This window comes from Drosophila elegans, unplaced genomic scaffold (assembly GCF_018152505.1).
Source record: "Drosophila elegans isolate 14027-0461.03 unplaced genomic scaffold, ASM1815250v1 contig_119, whole genome shotgun sequence".
In the NCBI taxonomy this organism is placed as follows: domain Eukaryota; kingdom Metazoa; phylum Arthropoda; class Insecta; order Diptera; family Drosophilidae; genus Drosophila; species Drosophila elegans.
In genome coordinates, this window is record NW_024545483.1 from 539,108 (window position 1) to 556,845 (window position 17,738).

Sequence of the window (17,738 nt, forward strand, 5' to 3'; positions counted from 1 at the left end):
TCTATATTTTATAAGTATTTCTAGAAAAACGAAAATATTTTTTGAATTTTAAAAAAGTTTTCTTAAAAAATACATTTTTAGAAATTATTTTCTAAGATGTAGAAATCCCTTATCCTTTTCTTGTTTCGTTCAGTTTTAATACGAATTTCGGCTCTCATTTGTTCAGTAAGGCAATGCTAGTGGTCTCTTTGGAATATCAAATCCGGGAAATAGCCTCCTGACACGCCTCGTTCTGCAGAGAAATGGTAGGCATTTTTACGGAGCTTCATATACATGTAAGCTAAATACATATCAACCTGCCAGCTGTGCGAACTTAGGTGACAGCGAGTAATGGTGTAATCAGTGTTGGGAATGGTAGTAGTTTTTTGGATCTAGATAACGTACAATGTATTTGAGATAATGAGTGCCTAGGTGAGGTGAAGGCCTCACAATTTGTCAAGTTTCTAGGTAAGAAACAAATTACAAAAACGGTAGAAAAAACATTTCTAATGCTATGTATAGGCTTTTAAGTCTGGTTGTATAAACATGTATAAAGAAACGTCTTGCGGAAATAACTTTTATTTTGCAGGGAAATTATGCTACTTTTTATAAGCATATTGGCGAAATAATACAAAATACAATTTAGTGGTAACAAGCTTATTTGACAACAACAAAACAACAAGTATTTCAGTGCCCAAATACCTAACATTTAACATTTTTTAAAGATAAATAAAAATCTTCAACCAGGTATGGTGAAATGTAATCTCACATTTTTTACCTAGATAAGGTAAAAGGTTTAAAAAAAATGTAAATAGATACGTACCCAGGATCTAGGTACACCCCAACACTAGACTAATAGAGTTAAGGGCAAAACTTCGTTTAATACTCGTTACTTAAAAAGTAAAAGTTTATATTGTATTCGTTGAAAATTATTTAACAAATAAACGGAACCGTTTCCGACCCTATAAAGATCATAACCAGCTTTGCTTTTTAGTTTTATTATATCAATTATATTGATTATGGTCCCTGCAAAAAGCTCTTGTCAATCATTACGCCAAAAACTTAATATTTGAGTTAAACTTCAAACATTGGCAATAGTGGCTTTAAACGCGGAAAAAAATAATTTTAAGTAATATTTTATAGGTATTTTATGGTAATTTCAAAAATTGTAAGGAAAATAGACAACAAACCTTTTTATTGTTTTTTAACATAGTAATGCAATACAAAACAGGAAGGAACGCTATAATCGAGTGCACGACGTATCGATATCCGTTACTCAGCTTACCACTTTCTAAATAATTATGCCCCAGAATGTAACCAAGCTTTGGGTGCCGCCATCTACCTCGAATTTTAAAAAATCCAACAATTTACATTCACGCTATTTCCTTCTAAAATAATGATTCGATTTTTGTGTGACTCAATATACAACCAAAAGTGGATGTGACCGCATTTCGAAATAAACTTGCCCTTCGTAAATTAACTAAAATGTGCATGTTAAATCCCAAATCTCTGGATTTTATAGTTTTCGAGATCTCCACGTTCAAACGGTCAGACCGAAAAACGAACTGACTTTCTGGACAGACGGACGGACATGGCTAGTTCGACTAGGGTCGGAAAGTTTTCCTTCTACCTGTTACATACTTTTCGACGAGTAACAGGTATAAAACGCAATAAAGCGTTTGCTCATGTTCCTCTTTTGTGGCTTAATTGCTCTGCTTATACGGGTATGACATTACATTGTTCGCCTCATTCATTGACGAATTATATGTACTGCTTGAGTTATTTGAGCTATTTTTGCTTATAAAATCACGGTCACACTGCCTTTTTAACGTTAAATTCAAACTTTATGGTTTTGCTTATTATATTGTGTTTATCGCGCTAATTTTAACGATTAAACAGGATCTGAAATCCTTTAAATGGTAAAAAGTATATCCTATACATTTAAGCCTCGCTTTTTTATTCCGCTTTGTCGTCAACTCCAATTAATAAGCAAAATTGTACTTTTTAAATACAATTTTGCTCATTGATGTATCGGCCCGGTGGTATTTCATGGAATGGTAATTTTATACCAAATCGGTATCGGTTCTGACAATTTTCCTCATTCATTGCTCATTGGAATCGTCATAGGTTGTCTTGCTCGCACTTTCGTAAAATCGTATAGTTAAAACAAAAAATGAGCAATAAATGAGGCTGATCAAACACCAAACCAATGCAATGAAACACAAATACATTGCTCTATGAGGCCAACGTTTGTTGGCCGAAACCAATTTTTAAAAGCAAGAAATGTTGTTTTGGGATGCATTAACCGAGGATCATTCTGCAATGTTAGATTTCGTTAAATGAATTCCAAGAATGGTAGTGTGTTGAAATCTATCCTGTTGTCCATGTAGTTATCGAAATGTTCGTCGTTGCCTGTAGTGTTCGCGCCCGAATTTCGTGGTCGACGTCTTGCTCGACAAAAATAGAAACGATTCTATCTTGGCTGTGTTCGCGCGAACATTCAGTTCATACAATTTTCGGACGAATTAATTTAATTAATTTTGGTCAGTATTTTTTAAAGCAGTGAAACATTCTTCTTCATATTCTTGATTAGGATCAATAAGGGAGTCGATATAGCCATTTCAATACCGTTTGCTAAAAAGCTAACGATCTGAAACTTTCACAGTCGTCCTAAAACATGTGTACGCAGATTAAATTTGAAAAGCGCCCCGATCGGAGGTCTATATCTGATAGCTCCCATAGGAACAATCGGATATATCTAACAAGAATTGAAAATATTTCGCGCAGTGTAAAAGCTATTGACATGCATCTTTCCAAAGCGTATTTTTTATGCATATCTTGATCAGGGTTAAAGCGCGTGCCGATCGGACGTTTATATCCTATAGCTTCCATACGAACATGAAACTTTCCCAAAAGTTGTCTTTCTATTGCAGGTATTATATACCTTCTGTCAAAAAAGTACCGGGACTGGGTTAATAAAACACACATTTTCCATTTAATGATTCAAATTTATTTTGTCGCCTTCAAAGTAGTCCCCATTAGAGGCAATACAGGCGATTCTGCCAGTCTTCAAAACATTTTTTATAGGCGTTTTCCGGGATAGCCTTCAACTCCCGTGCCGAATTTTGTTTGATGTCTTCAATGGTGCTAAAACGGGTTCCACGGAGCGGCAACTTGAGTCGAGGAAACAAAAAGAAGTCGCACGGGGCTAAATCTGGCGAATACGGAGGTTGTTCGATGGTATTTATGGAGTTTTTATACCCTTGCAGAGGGTATTATAATTTCAGTCAGAAGTTTGCAACGCAGTGAAGGAGACATCTCCGACCCTATAAAATATATATATTCTTGATCAGCATCACTAGGCGAGTCGATCTAGCCATGTCCGTCTGTCCGTCCGTTTCTACGCAAACTAGTCTCTCAGTTTTAAAGCTATCTGCATGAAACTTTCCCAAAAGTTGTCTTTCTATTGCAGGTAGCATATAAGTGGGAACGAGCCGGATCGGACGACTATAGCATATAGCTCCCATAGAAACAATCGAAAAAAAAATAAAAAAAAATTATAACTTTGCTGTTTTTTAATATTTTTTTAGTTCTTCGACATATAATAATGGTTGAATATTTCAGAATTTCGGTTTAAATTTCATCGAAATCGAATGACTATATCATATGGCTCCCATAGGAACAATAAAAATATATAAAATAACTATCTAATAATTGAGCTGCAAATCATCACAGCTTCAAGTTTTCAACACATACGCAAAGTAAATCATAATTTTAATATTTTTAAAAATATTTAATTCTTGCAATAGCTGCAAGGGTATATGAACTTCGGCTTGCCGAAGTTTGCTTTCTTTCTTGTTTACCTTGTATTCGTTCACAATCGTAGCTCGATGCGACGGCGCGTTCTTTGTTCAATATATTCGTTCATTATGAAATTCGACAAGCAACTAGAACATAGACTGACGTAACCAGCGACTGTAAACAAACTACTAGACAGATCGCGCACAAACTACACTTCTTCGTAATGCAGAACAGTGTTACCAACATAACAAAAAAAAATTCAAAAATCGGTTCAGCACAGGCTTTTTAATTAATCCAGTCCCGGTACTTTTTTGACAGAAGGTTAGTCGGAACGAGTCGGATCGGGATATAGTAATGGTTAAATATTTCAGAATTACGTTTTTAAATAAACTTTCGTTGCGTAGGAATAACTATAATCTGCATGTGAAAGCCTAGTACTCAAGTCGAAAATAGTTTAGTCTTCTTTCTTGTGTTGGTAGTGTGCCACGGTCTCACTGTTTGGCTTGTTGACAAACAGAGAACAATTCAAGTTTATACCGCCAGTCCACAACTCTTATCTAAACAATAGAGAAGAAGAAATTCCCTCTCTTAAAATACATTGCGGACGGAGAGGAAATCCTCAAAACTATTATTGACAAAGAGAAACAAGAAGAGGCGCGAACCCAATTCTCTTTGCTTATCAAAGACCACAAAACATCAAACAAAGAAAGTGCATTTGATCGTGCAATATTAGACGCAGTGGGACAAACAAGGAGATTTCTTAAAGAAAATCACGATATTTTAATATTGACCTCAGACAAAGGTAACAAGACGGTAGCTATGAACAAAGATGACTATAACCAAAAAATGAAGGACATATTAAAGTATATAAACACATACAGGACAGACCCCACCTCTAGACTACAAACAAAAAATAACGAAATTGGGGAGAAACTATTAAAAATGGAACGTATCTCAAGAATCGAAAGAAATAAGTTGACAACCACCACAGCTTTACCACCACGAATATATGGACTACCCAGAATTCAAAGACAAAATCAACAACACATACATTGGCGACGATGAAAGATTAATTTCATTTGACGTAATTTCATTATTTCCGAGTATACCGACAGATCTAGTCCTCGATATAATTAAAAACAAATAGACAATACAAAAACACAGAAAAATACCGCAAACAATAATTATTGACATAATACAATTTTGTATTCAAGAAAACAGATATTTCAAATTTGGAAACAATTTTTACACACAATTAAAAGGAATGCCTATGGGATCGCCAGCCTCGCCGGTTATTGCAGATATTGTAACGGAAACTCTCCTGGACAACACGTTAAAAAAACTAAGACGACCTTCAAGATTACTGACCAAATACGTAACATAGATGACCTGTTCGCAATCATTTAAGAGGATGACATTAAAACTACACTGACCATGCTCAACTTTTTCGCCAATAATATAAAATTTACAATAGAACCAGAAGAAAACAATCAATTAGCTTATTTGGACTCAGTAATAATTAGACGTGGAAACCGATTAAAATTAAAATGGTATAAGAAACCAATTGAGTCCGGACGAATCATCAACTTTAACTCCAAACACCCAAAACAATAAATCGGACTTCAAAGCTAGACACCATACGAACGCGCAAAAAACAGCACTCATGTCCCACTGTGCCAAGAATAATCACTCTCCGAACTTCGAAGAGGCGAGTATCTTATCACAAGAACAACACTATGCCAAACGATTCACCATAGAAATGCCACATATCATAAAAACACCTACAGACATACGGATGAACTAAAAAACGGACAATGACAATTGCGCTCATTTATATAGACATTTACTAGGGAAAGAAAAATTAGTTAACAACTCCACGTCACCGGACGCAGACGTATAAGTTATATATATGTCAAATGTAAATTGTTTTCTGTTTGTTAAGAATATTAAAATCGTTGTAATTATTTTATAGTTGTCCTGAAGACGGTTGCCGAAGAGCATCTGAAATATATTGACAAATAACCAAAATAAAAAAAAAATTGTGTTATTTTTTCAACATCCTAACCTCGAGCCGGCTAACAATTATTACAATTAACATTATTAATATAGTAAATGTATATTTACACTCAAACAATTTTTTTTCTAAGACATAAAAATTCGCCTTTGATTTTAGATAATCGCCCACGATTTAGATTTATATGCGATTTTATCTATATTACAGAAAGAAGGTTTTTAAATATAGGACGAAATTGTTCAAAAACATAGAATTTATTTTCTATATTTTAGAAAAAAAGTTTCTAAAAAAATACCCTTAATCCTAAAGGGTTGGTGGGGAGTGAGCTAAAATCTATTTGAATATCTGTATCTGTTATTTTATAATATATTAAGTTTTTTATGTGCCCACCCTCTTGCACCCGCTCTCTGTAATTGGAAAAAAGCAAAGGAAATTATAATGTTATGACAGGAAAGGGAAAAACAAACCTTCTTCTTTTTTGGGCCAAGATGTCTCAACCGGGATTTGAACTAGGATCTTAGGATTCGTAGACGCATAAGCCGGTTGCGCCACAATGTCATCACATTCAACTTTGCGCAAATCCCGTATAAGAATTCAAAGAGAACAAGAAAGGAAGCAAACTTCGGCAAGCCAAAGTTCATATACCCTTGCAGCTATTTCAAAAACTAAATACTCTTGAAAACGTTAAAATTATGATTTACTTACGTGTATGTTTAAAAACATTGAAACTATGATGATTTGCAGCTTAATTATTCGATAGTTCCTATGGCAGCTATACGATTGTTCCTATGGGAACTTTATGCTATAGTCGTCCGATTTTAATGAAATTTAAACCGTAATTTTGAAATATTTAACCATTACTATTAAAAAAATTAAAAAAAATTAAAAAACACCAAAGTTATAATTTTTTTTATTTATTTTTATGATTGTTCCTTTGGGAGCTATATTTAAATTAAATTTCATCAAAATCGGACGACTATGGCATATAGCTATAGGAACAATCATAAAAATAAATAAAAAAAATTATAACTTTGTTGTTTTTCAATTTTTTTTAGTTCTTGGAGATATATTAATGGTTAAATATTTCAGAATTACGTTTTAAATTTCATCAAAATCGGACGATTATAGCATAGGAACAATCGTATAGCTGTCATAGGAACTATCAAATAATTAAGCTGCAAATCATCATAGCTTCAATGTTTTTAAACATACACGCAAGTAAATCATAATTTAAACGTTTTAAAGAGTATTTAGTTTTTGAAATAGCTGCACACACAGGATAGACGGACGGCAGACGGACATGGCTAGATAGACTCTCCTAGTGATGCTGATCAAGAATATATATACTTTATAGGGTCGGAGATGTCTCCTTCACTGCGTTGAAAACTTCTGACTGAAATTATAATACCCTCTGCAAGGGTATAAAAATATGCAATAAAATTGCTTTTGTAACTAGTCAGCCGAGTAACAAATAAATAACAGAACAATTCCAAAAGAAGAGGATTTGAACTGAGGTCCAGAATAGCTACGCAATGTTTGATGTTCCAAGACATTAACCCCCTAGGCTAAACATTTGAGAAAATTCTTTTCTAATTATAAGGGTATTTTTCTTAATTTAAGCATTAATAATAGGAACTGTTAAAAAAATATATCGTATTTTAGAAAGTAGATTTCAATATATGTACAAATTTATCTAAACTTAAACTCGTTTTTCTCCATTTTAAAAGTGGCTAGTGAATTTATTTGCAATTTTAGTATTTATAAGTATAGAAAATCCGGAAGAGGCAGCTTAGAAAAAACGCCTTAAATTTAAGAAAATTGAAAATAATTCCTATAGTTTAACAAATATTTTCTCAAAATTCTTTTTTTATAAAAATTTTTGTTAAGACACAGAAAATATTTTTTTTTTTATTTTTATGCATTTTTTTAACGTAGGAACAATTTTTTTTCTATATGTAATAAACAAAGTTTTTGAGTGTAGTATTTATAATGTAAAATTATGAATTACAACCATTATAAATGTTTGCAGGTATATCCATCGAACAAATGGACAGACGAACATGACTAGAGCGACATGACTACTGATCCTGATCAAGGATGTATATACTTTATAATTCAAAAACGCTTTCTTCTACCCGTTACATACTTTTCAACAAATACAATATTCGCTTTTACTCTACAAGTAACGGGTATATAAATACAGTCGAACTCCGTTGCCTCTAACTTCGCTAACTCGAATTTCGATTGCTCAAACAAAAAAATGTATCTCCTAAAATCGAACTTCCATAACTCGATTTCTCGAAAGCTGGCGGGTGTCAAGGAAATGATTATGTTTGATTATATGGGGAGGGAGGGTGTCTTGGACAATGATTACGTTATCATTTTATAAAGAGTTTTTTTCTTAAAAGCAATTATTCAAAAATTTATTTCGCGGCAATTACACCGCCAATATGTTCCGAATGCAACCCTATATTGAAGTCGATATACATACATCGAAAACTTGATTTCTTAATATATGGACAGCCCATTAAAAATGTTGACTTTTATGCCGTGAGCTCGGAAAACATAACACAAAATAAATCATAGATACACGTATAGTAGCCCATTTCTAAATATAAATCTCTGAAACTTTTTGGTTTGCTAATGGTATTTCAAGTTATGGAAGTTTATTCAAATAGCTTGAAGCGTTTAAAAACGAGAGACAGACAGACGAACATTTTTTTATCGGCTCGCCTGGTGTTATGGTCGGATACGTCGCCTTGACTGCCTTTCGAGTATACAACTTGTTTACTGGGATAAAGCACAGTCTGATATTTCACCTAAACTGTAATTGATGTTTTTTATTTTTTTGGGAAACACGAAAACAAACTAAATATTATAGTTATTCGACATGCAACAACTTGTTGTATACGTAGTTAAGAATCGTAACCTTAGTTAAGAATGGTATATGGGCATTTTCAGGAAAAATTCAACTGCTTAAATTAAAATTTGGGCGAAAATTGTTGTCGTTGTGTACATTATTACATTTGCTTCCAATCTTGATTGTTCCATTAAGATTATGGCATTGAAACAGGAGCAACACCAATTTGCCTCAGACACATTTTGTTGAATTTTTGTTAAATTTGGCCTATTTAAACGTTTTATTTTTAATTTTCAATTTTTTTTTAAAGTTAAAGTATTTCTAGTTAAATGAAACCTAGAATTGGTAAAAATCGAGTAAAACTATTTAAGGGGACCTATACCTTTATTCAGATTTGGTCAAAAATACATTAAAGTTTGAGAATTTTTTTTAATATTGAAATGACATAGGAATATACTGTTTTATTTGTAAATCTATCTAAATTCAAAAAAAAAAAAAAAAAACAAAAAAACAAAAAATCATTTGAAAAAAAAATTTTTTTTCGAGTAAATTGCGTTAAAAGCTATACAAGAATATTCTTATTTGACAAGTTATAACGAGAAATCATGCGAAAATGGAATAATACGAGATATATTTATCATAGCGAAAAATCCTTCAACACACATTCCACGCATAAAAAAGTCAATTTTTCAAAAAATGTGAAGAAAGATCCCCTTAATAGTCATCAAAAAAGGAAATAATATCTAAAACAAGAAAAGAAGCTAACTTCGGCAAGCTGAAGTTTATATACCCTTGCAGCTAACAAAAATGCGAATTATTTGAGTACTAGTTAAAAACCACGAAAGCTATAATGATTTATTGACATGGCTAGATCAACGCTCGTCGTGATGCTGGTCAAGAATGTATATATTTTACAGGGTCGGAAATAAAACACGCCGCACGCTGCCTGTGTGGGCAACAAGGTTACATTATTTGGTGCAGCCGAGTGAGAGCAAATTTAAATATAATTATTTAGTCGAAAGTTAAATCATTTTTCGTCACCAAATTTGATATCCAAAATATTGTAAGGTGTGTTTTTGTTTGATATAATTTAGGAAAATAAAGAAAATGTTTTATTTAAAAAAAAATTTCTACTTGCTGACACTTACTTTCTTACTCATTGACACTTATTTATAATATCAAAATATAGCCCAAAACTCACAGTTTTCAAAGGGATCCTGTCAAATTGATCCCCATATAGTCAAGACGCAACCCAAAATAAATGACTCTTAGATGACGCTTTACGAGCTAAGCCGCGCATACTGAGACATAGAATGCGCTTTGGCCGTTTGGCGGGTTGCATATATCCTTACTCTCATTGTCGCTCCCTGGCGGCGAAAAAGTGAACTAATGTAAAATTCTGGAATGTAAAATAGTCGTTTGAACAGGTTAACCGCTGAAACTGTTTTTGATTCTGTTGAGATCAGGATCTGATTTTAAAATATGTTAAGTAACAGCCTGGATTTTTTGTTTTACATTACATAACATTTAATCCGGTAGCGCAGGCGCTGTATTTGTACCGGTTGAGCGCTGGAGTTGATTTAAAAATATGATAAATAACAAACAACATTTTTTCTTAATAATTTTAACTATGTAAGAATATGATAAAAATTTAAAATCGTCAGTTAATTTTTTTTATGAATAATATATATTTTAAAATTTTAATTAGACAGTTTAAATTGTTTAAGAATAATATTATTATAATATATAATTAAAATATATAGTTAATAAATATAATATATAATTACGGTCTTTTAATTTAAGGCGCTCTGACTTGAAATTATTAATATACATGTTATAAAATAATTTAGTATCTAGTTGAGCTAGTCAAATGTTTCTAAGAGAGATTTTCTCTCTTTCTCTGCCTCTCAGCCGTCAGGATAGTTTCTAGTTAAAATTAGAAATTCCGTTATCCTATCTATGTGTATACAAAGGTTATTTTTTAGGTATAGGGAAAAGTACCTGTGTTTTTGGTGACCGAAATCTTGGGATACAGAACCATGCACACTGAACATTTCGGTGAAACCCATGGCATTACTAAATCCCTTTTCAACCCCAATAAAATTAAAGGCCGAATGCATTAGTTGTAGCTACTAATTTACCTTTTGCAAAATATACTTTTTTTTAAGATCCTTAAGTCTTTTGTTGATTTTGTTCAGCACATTCAAGTCTAAAGGCTATAAATAAATAGTTATTACATATACCATGCTTAAAATATTAAATGTATTACCTGTACGATTTTTGTAGAGAGAAATTCATCAGTTATTAAAAAAAGCCGCTTATTAAAAATGTAATTCTCCTGAATGAGTCCTTTCGATTTTTCATCATTAGAAAGCATCAATGCATTCTTGCTTGTGCCTAATAATTCTTTGTAAGTCATTATCAAAACATTTTTGTTCAAATTTAGCTTGGGGCTAATTTGCTCTTTTAGGTATATTTTAGGGGTTTCATTTTTATATTTTAGTGTTTTATAAGGAAATCGGAAGGTTTTAGAGACATGGCTTGTCAAGTTATAAGTCGCAACTTTTTTCCCATTGTGTCCAGCTTTTGTTTGGTTTTCTTTCCTTACATTTTCAAGCAGCCTTGTGGAGATACCATCTCCCTGAATATTAAAAAATGGTACATTTTATTTTAAATTACAATAATGCGTTTAACTATTTTTACGTTTTTTTTTAAATTAAGTCCTCAGCCTTACCACAAAATTTATATTTGGTATGGTTGTTAAAATATAAAACAACAAGAAAAAAGCAAGCTATGTCAAGCCGAAGTTTATATACCCTTGCAGCTATTGCAAAAATAAAAAAAAACATAATTTAAGCATCTGAATTTCGAATTAAATGAGTACTCATTAAAACGAATAGAATGATCATTTTCACCCAACTAAACTATTTATATGTCAAAAAGAATTACAAACAAAAATTTAAAATTAGAGAATATACAATTTCGATTAATTTATTTTTTTAATATTCCAATTGTTCCGATGGGAGTTATTATGCTATAGTCGTTCGATCCGGCACGTTCTGAATGATATACTACCTGCAACGAAAGATACGTTTTGGGAAAGATTTATTTAGATAGATTTAAAATTGAGAGACTAGTTTGCGTAGAAACGGTCGGACAGACGGAAATACGGACGGATGGACATGGCTAGATCGACTCTCCTAGTGATGCTGATCAAGAATATATATACTTTATAGGGTCGGAAATGCTTCCTTCACTGCGTTGCAAACTTCTGACTGAAATTATAATATCCTCTGCAAGGGTATAAAAACGAGAATGCAGCTGTTAAAAAAAAATCCTTATGTCAGCTATAGTATCTAGTTGTGACTAAAGCGTTAATTTTGTTATAAATCGACAATATCATTAGCAAAGACAAGTAATGCTACTGAAATGGGTTCTTGTATATGATTAAATTAATAAGTTCTAAATTTTGAATTTCTTTTGCTAATAAAAATATTCGAATGAAATGAGAAAGATAGCTTACTTCGGCAAACTGAAGCTTTTACCCTAGTAGACACGTTGTTACTATATTACTACACATTTATCAACAAAACGAAGTGAACCCACGACGCAATACTGCGCTATGGATAACCGCTTGAAAAATTAATTTTGCTATTTTTTCCAAACCAATGGTTCAAAATAAATTCTACAAATGAACAAATTTGGTATCTTATAGTCTGATTCAATTGGCTCATTAAAACGCATTTAGCCTAATGCGCATTTATTTACACAGGGCCATTAGGTTTAATCCGGAATTTAAAATAAATGTGGTAAATAAATGTCATTAAAAGTACACATTTTGGTTCATATCCTTAAAAGCTGTTCGTCAGCTCAAATTCTGTAGAAATAGAGGTCAAGACGTGAAACAAAGCACCCATACGTTTTGTTTTACTTATAGAATACACAAAAGTTTGGTTTTATTCATAAAATGATGGAAAACTAAATGCAAATCTAAAGAAAAACATATATGTAAACTATTTAATTACTTGCAAAAAAAATTTGTTGATTTTAGGAAAAATTCCCTAATTTAAGTAATAAGGGACCAAACATGGCCCTAAAGCTAAGCCTGCCATATAAATTTAGAAAAACATGACCTCAATAATACCTTAAAGCTCTATTTAATTTTCTAGGTAATTTTTACTTAAGACTTATTTTTAAGACTATGTTTGGAAATTTTCGGAGTTTACATGCCTCTTAATGAAATGAAATGTCCACTCTCTAAGATATCTTAAATCAAAACATTTAATGTTGTACCACAAATACAACGCGTTACAAACGAAAATCAAGTGTTCAGTAGTAGTAGTATTAACATTATTTTGAGCAGATAAGCCTGCACCTTTTACAAAGTTTTATTTTGTTGTCCTGTGTAATTTTTCAATAAAAGTTACAAAATTGTGATAGTGTCTTATAAGCTTTAAGCTTTAAGGCTACTTTCGTGATTTTTAATTTAAGCATCTTAAAAAAAAGAAAAAAAACAAAATTCGGCAAGTCGATGTTTATACCATTGCAGCTATTGCAAAAACGAAATATTCTTTAAAATGTCTAAATTTCGATTTATATTCATATATGTTTAAAAACATTGAAGCTATGATGATTTTCAGCTAAATTATTTGATCGTTCCTATGGCAGCTATTTGATATAGTTTTCCGAAATGAATAAAATTAAAAGCGTAATTGTTCCCTTGGGAGCTATATGATATAGTCGTCCGATTTTGATCATATTTAAACCGTAATTCTAGAATAATAAAATAATACTAAAAAAGACAAAGCTATGATTTTTTAAATTTCTTTTTCGATGGTTCCTATGGGAGCTATATGCTAAAGTCGTCCGATCCGGCTCGTTATGTTATACCTGTAATAGAAGACACCTTTTGGGAAAGTTTCATGCAGATAGCTTTAAAGCTGAGAGACTAGTTTTCGTAGAAACGGACGGACGGACGGACAAATGGACAGACGGATATGGCTAGATTGACTCTCCTACTGTCATAAATTCAATATTTTAGTATTCGTTATATTTAAAATAAACGTAGGTCGTTTTGTTTACTTAATGTTCTTATCAATGTTTGTTTTCATCCACAATGCGTGCGCAACTAATAATTTTGCTTAAATTCTTGCCATGAAAGACAGCGTCGAAGTCTCAAATAGCCATACCCTTCTGCGCATACTCATAAAGCAGAAATCTAGTCTTAAAAGTCTTAACGCTCATAGTCTGCCAATAAAAATCGAAGAGCTTAGCTATATGTTTGTAAACTCTGGTGTAGATATCATATGTGTTTCCGTGACGTGGTTTGTAGTACATAGTATTAGCACTAACCATACAACATATAGACTGGTCATTTCATACGACGCATTTGGACACAAAAATTCGGACCGCGGAAGGTCCACCGCTCTCACAGCAGCAGGTCCATGCACTTCGTGTGCGTTCGGGTTTTTTACTCTCTCATTCTTATTCTCATTTTTATGCTCGCGCACTCATTGCACGAGTTCAGTCGTTCAGTCGCAGAGAGGCGCTTTTGAAGAAGGCTGCCCTGCGCTTGAATTCGTCTTTGTATGTATGCGTGATCATGCATTCTCATACACGGGAGCATGTGTGCGTTTATTTCATTTCGGCGCATCAAGAATATTTTGTCTTTTGCCACTTTTCAAACTTGGTACCCTAAGAATATGGGCGTATTTACTATTGGGTTATGATTTAAATATTAATATTATATGTTAAAATATATTTTTTAATATTTCAGCATACATTTTATTTTTGTTTACAAATTCAAATCAGTGGTAGCAGTAAAATGTTTTACATATATGTATGTATTCGAATTTATAGAAATCAGTCCACTGAGATCGGAACAGGGCATATCGCAGTCGTGTCACTTGAAACACCGACTGCTCTTCAGTGGTTGAGAAAACTTCAAACTAAATCAATTCTTGTCGATGTTTTGCGAGCGGTTGGTGCCTGCATACCCTACCGACGATTGCTTTTAAGGGGAGCGGGCTTTTAGGACACTTGTTTTAAATGTTATGTTTAGTGATCTTTGGTTGATTTATTTTTTAATTGTCTTTAAACAATTCGTTAAAATTCAAGATATTGGTACAATTAAAATCTAAAATTATAATCATTAAAATAAATTATTATCATTAAAAAAATGTAGATTTTTATATTTGTTCCATTTAAATTTTCAAAAATATAAAAAGTATTTTATTATTTATTACTTGTTTATATTAAATTAAAATAACACTGCGAATCATTAAAAAATAAATCAACCAAAGATCACTAAACATAACATTTAAAACAAGTGTCCTAAAAGCCCGCTCCCCTTAAAAGCAATCGTCGGTAGGGTATGCAGGCACCAACCGCTCGCAAAACATCGACAAGAATTGATTTAGTTTGAAGTTTTCTCAACCACTGAAGAGCAGTCGGTGTTTCAAGTGACACGACTGCGATATGCCCTGTTCCGATCTCAGTGGACTGATTTCTATAAATTCGAATACATACATATATGTAAAACATTTTACTGCTACCACTGATTTGAATTTGTAAACAAAAATAAAATGTATGCTGAAATATTAAAAAAATATATTTTAACATATAATATTAATATTTAAATCATAACCCAATAGTAAATACGCCCATATTCTTAGGGTACCAAGTTTGAAAAGTGGCAAAAGACAAAATATTCTTGATGCGCCGAAATGAAATAAACGCACACATGCTCCCGTGTATGAGAATGCATGATCACGCATACATACAAAGACGAATTCAAGCGCAGGGCAGCCTTCTTCAAAAAGCGCCTCTCTGCGACTGAACGACTGAACTCGTGCAATGAGTGCGCGAGCATAAAAATGAGAATAAGAATGAGAGAGTAAAAAACCCGAACGCACACGAAGTGCATGGACCTGCTGCTGTGAGAGCGGTGGACCTTCCGCGGTCCGAATTTTTGTGTCCAAATGCGTCGTATGAAATGACCAGTCTATATGTTGTATGGTTAGTGGCACGGGAGACCTCCCGAGGTACGTTTTTTTGTGTCCAAATGCGTCGTATGAAATGACCAGTCTATATGTTGTATGGTTAGTGATCGTGAGCAGAAAACGCCCAAAGGAAACCCCGCAATATCACAAAAACACAGAAAAGAAACACAAATGTTTAAAAAGTTTTGTTAGTTTTTATAACTAAACAGATATTTTTAACTCGCGAAGTAAACGAAATATTATAGTTGGTATATTAAGAAACCGATCAACATCAATTATGATAAATCCCACCGTGGGTTTATTACTAAAAGAAATAAAAATTCGGAGCAGTCTGAAGAAACTCTGGGAAAAGATTAAAAAAATAAATCTTATGAAGTTGATCTAAAAATTAAGGGAAATAACTTCAAAACACCTCAGAAAAATCGGCACCAACAAAAGATTTACGATCCATTTTAATGTGTATTTTTATTAAAAGAGTACAACATCTTTTGATTTTGCTATCTCGAATTAATTTGTTTGTCAACAAGCCCAGCTGATTGACGTATGACCGAAGCACACGAGCTCGGGTGAACCCTGAAAACATCGGTCTCATTAGAAAAAATAAAGTTTTTTCGCTGGCGAAACTGTTCGTCGATCTTAGTATGAGGCTTTAAGAACACATACAGTTTAGATGAGTTCCCAAAACTTCAGTCACTCTATAAAAAATAAATTTCGCAATCTGAGTATTAAATAAATAAAATATATTGAAATCTGAAATTAAAAAAAGTAGATAGAATAAATCCATTCAAGCGGTTTTTGTTAGTTTCCCTGTTCGTTTTTGACGATTGAAATGTATAATTGTACCTTGTTCATCTTGTTTGATTACTTAAAAGCAGCTGACTTTAACACGACTTGCTTATCTGCTCATATCATTTTATGAATTTCATTCAAATGTACACACAGTGGGCAAAATAAGTTTAAGTTCTCTTTGCACTGAAATTTCATACAAAATCTTCGCAAACTTTTTTGCCCACTGTACATATAAAAATTCTTACAAAAGCGATATCTTGCAGGGATATGCTTCAAAATAAAGCTTACTTACTGTCTTGTCCTTGAGCATACCAACACGGCAATTAAGCACTGCCTCCGTAAACAAATGCACGGCGGAAATAAGGTTGTCGCCCGAGGCTGCCGAGCTGAGGGGCTCCTCGAAGAAAGGTCCCCAGTGGTGCTCGTGGTGGTGCTTAGTCCGTGGTCGTTCTGTAACACGGGCGAATCCTGTGAAAAGTTTTCATAAGGTTTTCAAAAACTGTCACTGTTTTTGGTTTTTATTCAGTCGTACCACCTGCTGTCCAATGATTTCTCGTTCGCGTGGAATCGATAGGCTGCTTTATGGTGCTCCTATCGACTTTCAGGGATGCAAATGATGTTGTTGGCATTGTCACTGTCGGTAGCTGATCTGTGGTTCCTGAGCGCCAAGTAATGTCTGTTAATTTTTTGATTAAAGGGCTACTGCTAGTGTCAAAGCCACCTGGTGTTTCCATCGGTTTTTTGTCGCGACTTTTTTTCGTTGGGATAGCGCTAAGGGACGAGCTCGACGCTTTTACTGGCATTTGGGAATGGTCCTGGCTTTGCGACGAAAACGCGTATAGAGTTGCTCTTGTGGCTGACAGGTATTCGGCAGTTGATAATGTTGTTTTAGTTTTATTATAGTCATCAAAAAGGAAAGTACTATTCTCGCCGATTTTAAGATTTGTACTTGCCGAAGCTGCTTTTTGTTCGACGGATTCCGTGCCTGTGGATGTTAAGGTTTAACAATGCAATAGCCGAGTGAACAACAAATGCGTGTGCATAACATTCTCATCAGTTTAAGCCAAGCAGTTGTTATAATAACATTAAGGATAAACTTTCTTGAAATACAGTAATAGCCGTAAAATGTTCATTTTCGATAGTATTTTTGTACCCCTGCTTATGACACTACATTGTTGGCCTTAATCTTTGCTAATTTTTTTAACTATACAATTTTACGTAAGTGCGAGCAAGAAAAACGTATGACGATTCCAATGAGCCCGACGAAGAATGAAGAAAACTGACGGAACCCGAA

The 17,738-nt window shown here is 33.2% G+C and overlaps 1 protein-coding gene across 6 annotated transcripts in view; it reads right to left on the minus strand.

Moving 5' to 3' along the window:
• The window catches only part of LOC108134983 (zwei Ig domain protein zig-8), a 75,763-nt gene that overhangs the window by 44,669 nt on the left and 13,356 nt on the right, over positions 1-17,738 (minus strand). For 2 of the 6 annotated variants that reach the window (XM_041708079.1, XM_041708094.1), the window contains exons 3-4: positions 16,977-17,429; positions 16,737-16,912 (exon numbers count right to left, since the gene is read on the minus strand). The exons of 1 other annotated variant lie outside the window; for it this stretch is intronic. In XM_041708079.1, coding sequence (XP_041564013.1) covers positions 16,737-16,912; positions 16,977-17,429 — 629 coding nt within the window. Of the gene's footprint in view, positions 1-10,795; positions 10,871-10,923; positions 11,296-16,736; positions 16,913-16,976; positions 17,430-17,738 lie in introns of all 6 variants that reach the window. 3 more of the 6 variants (XM_041708071.1, XM_041708059.1, XM_041708050.1) reach the window with 3 other exon arrangements.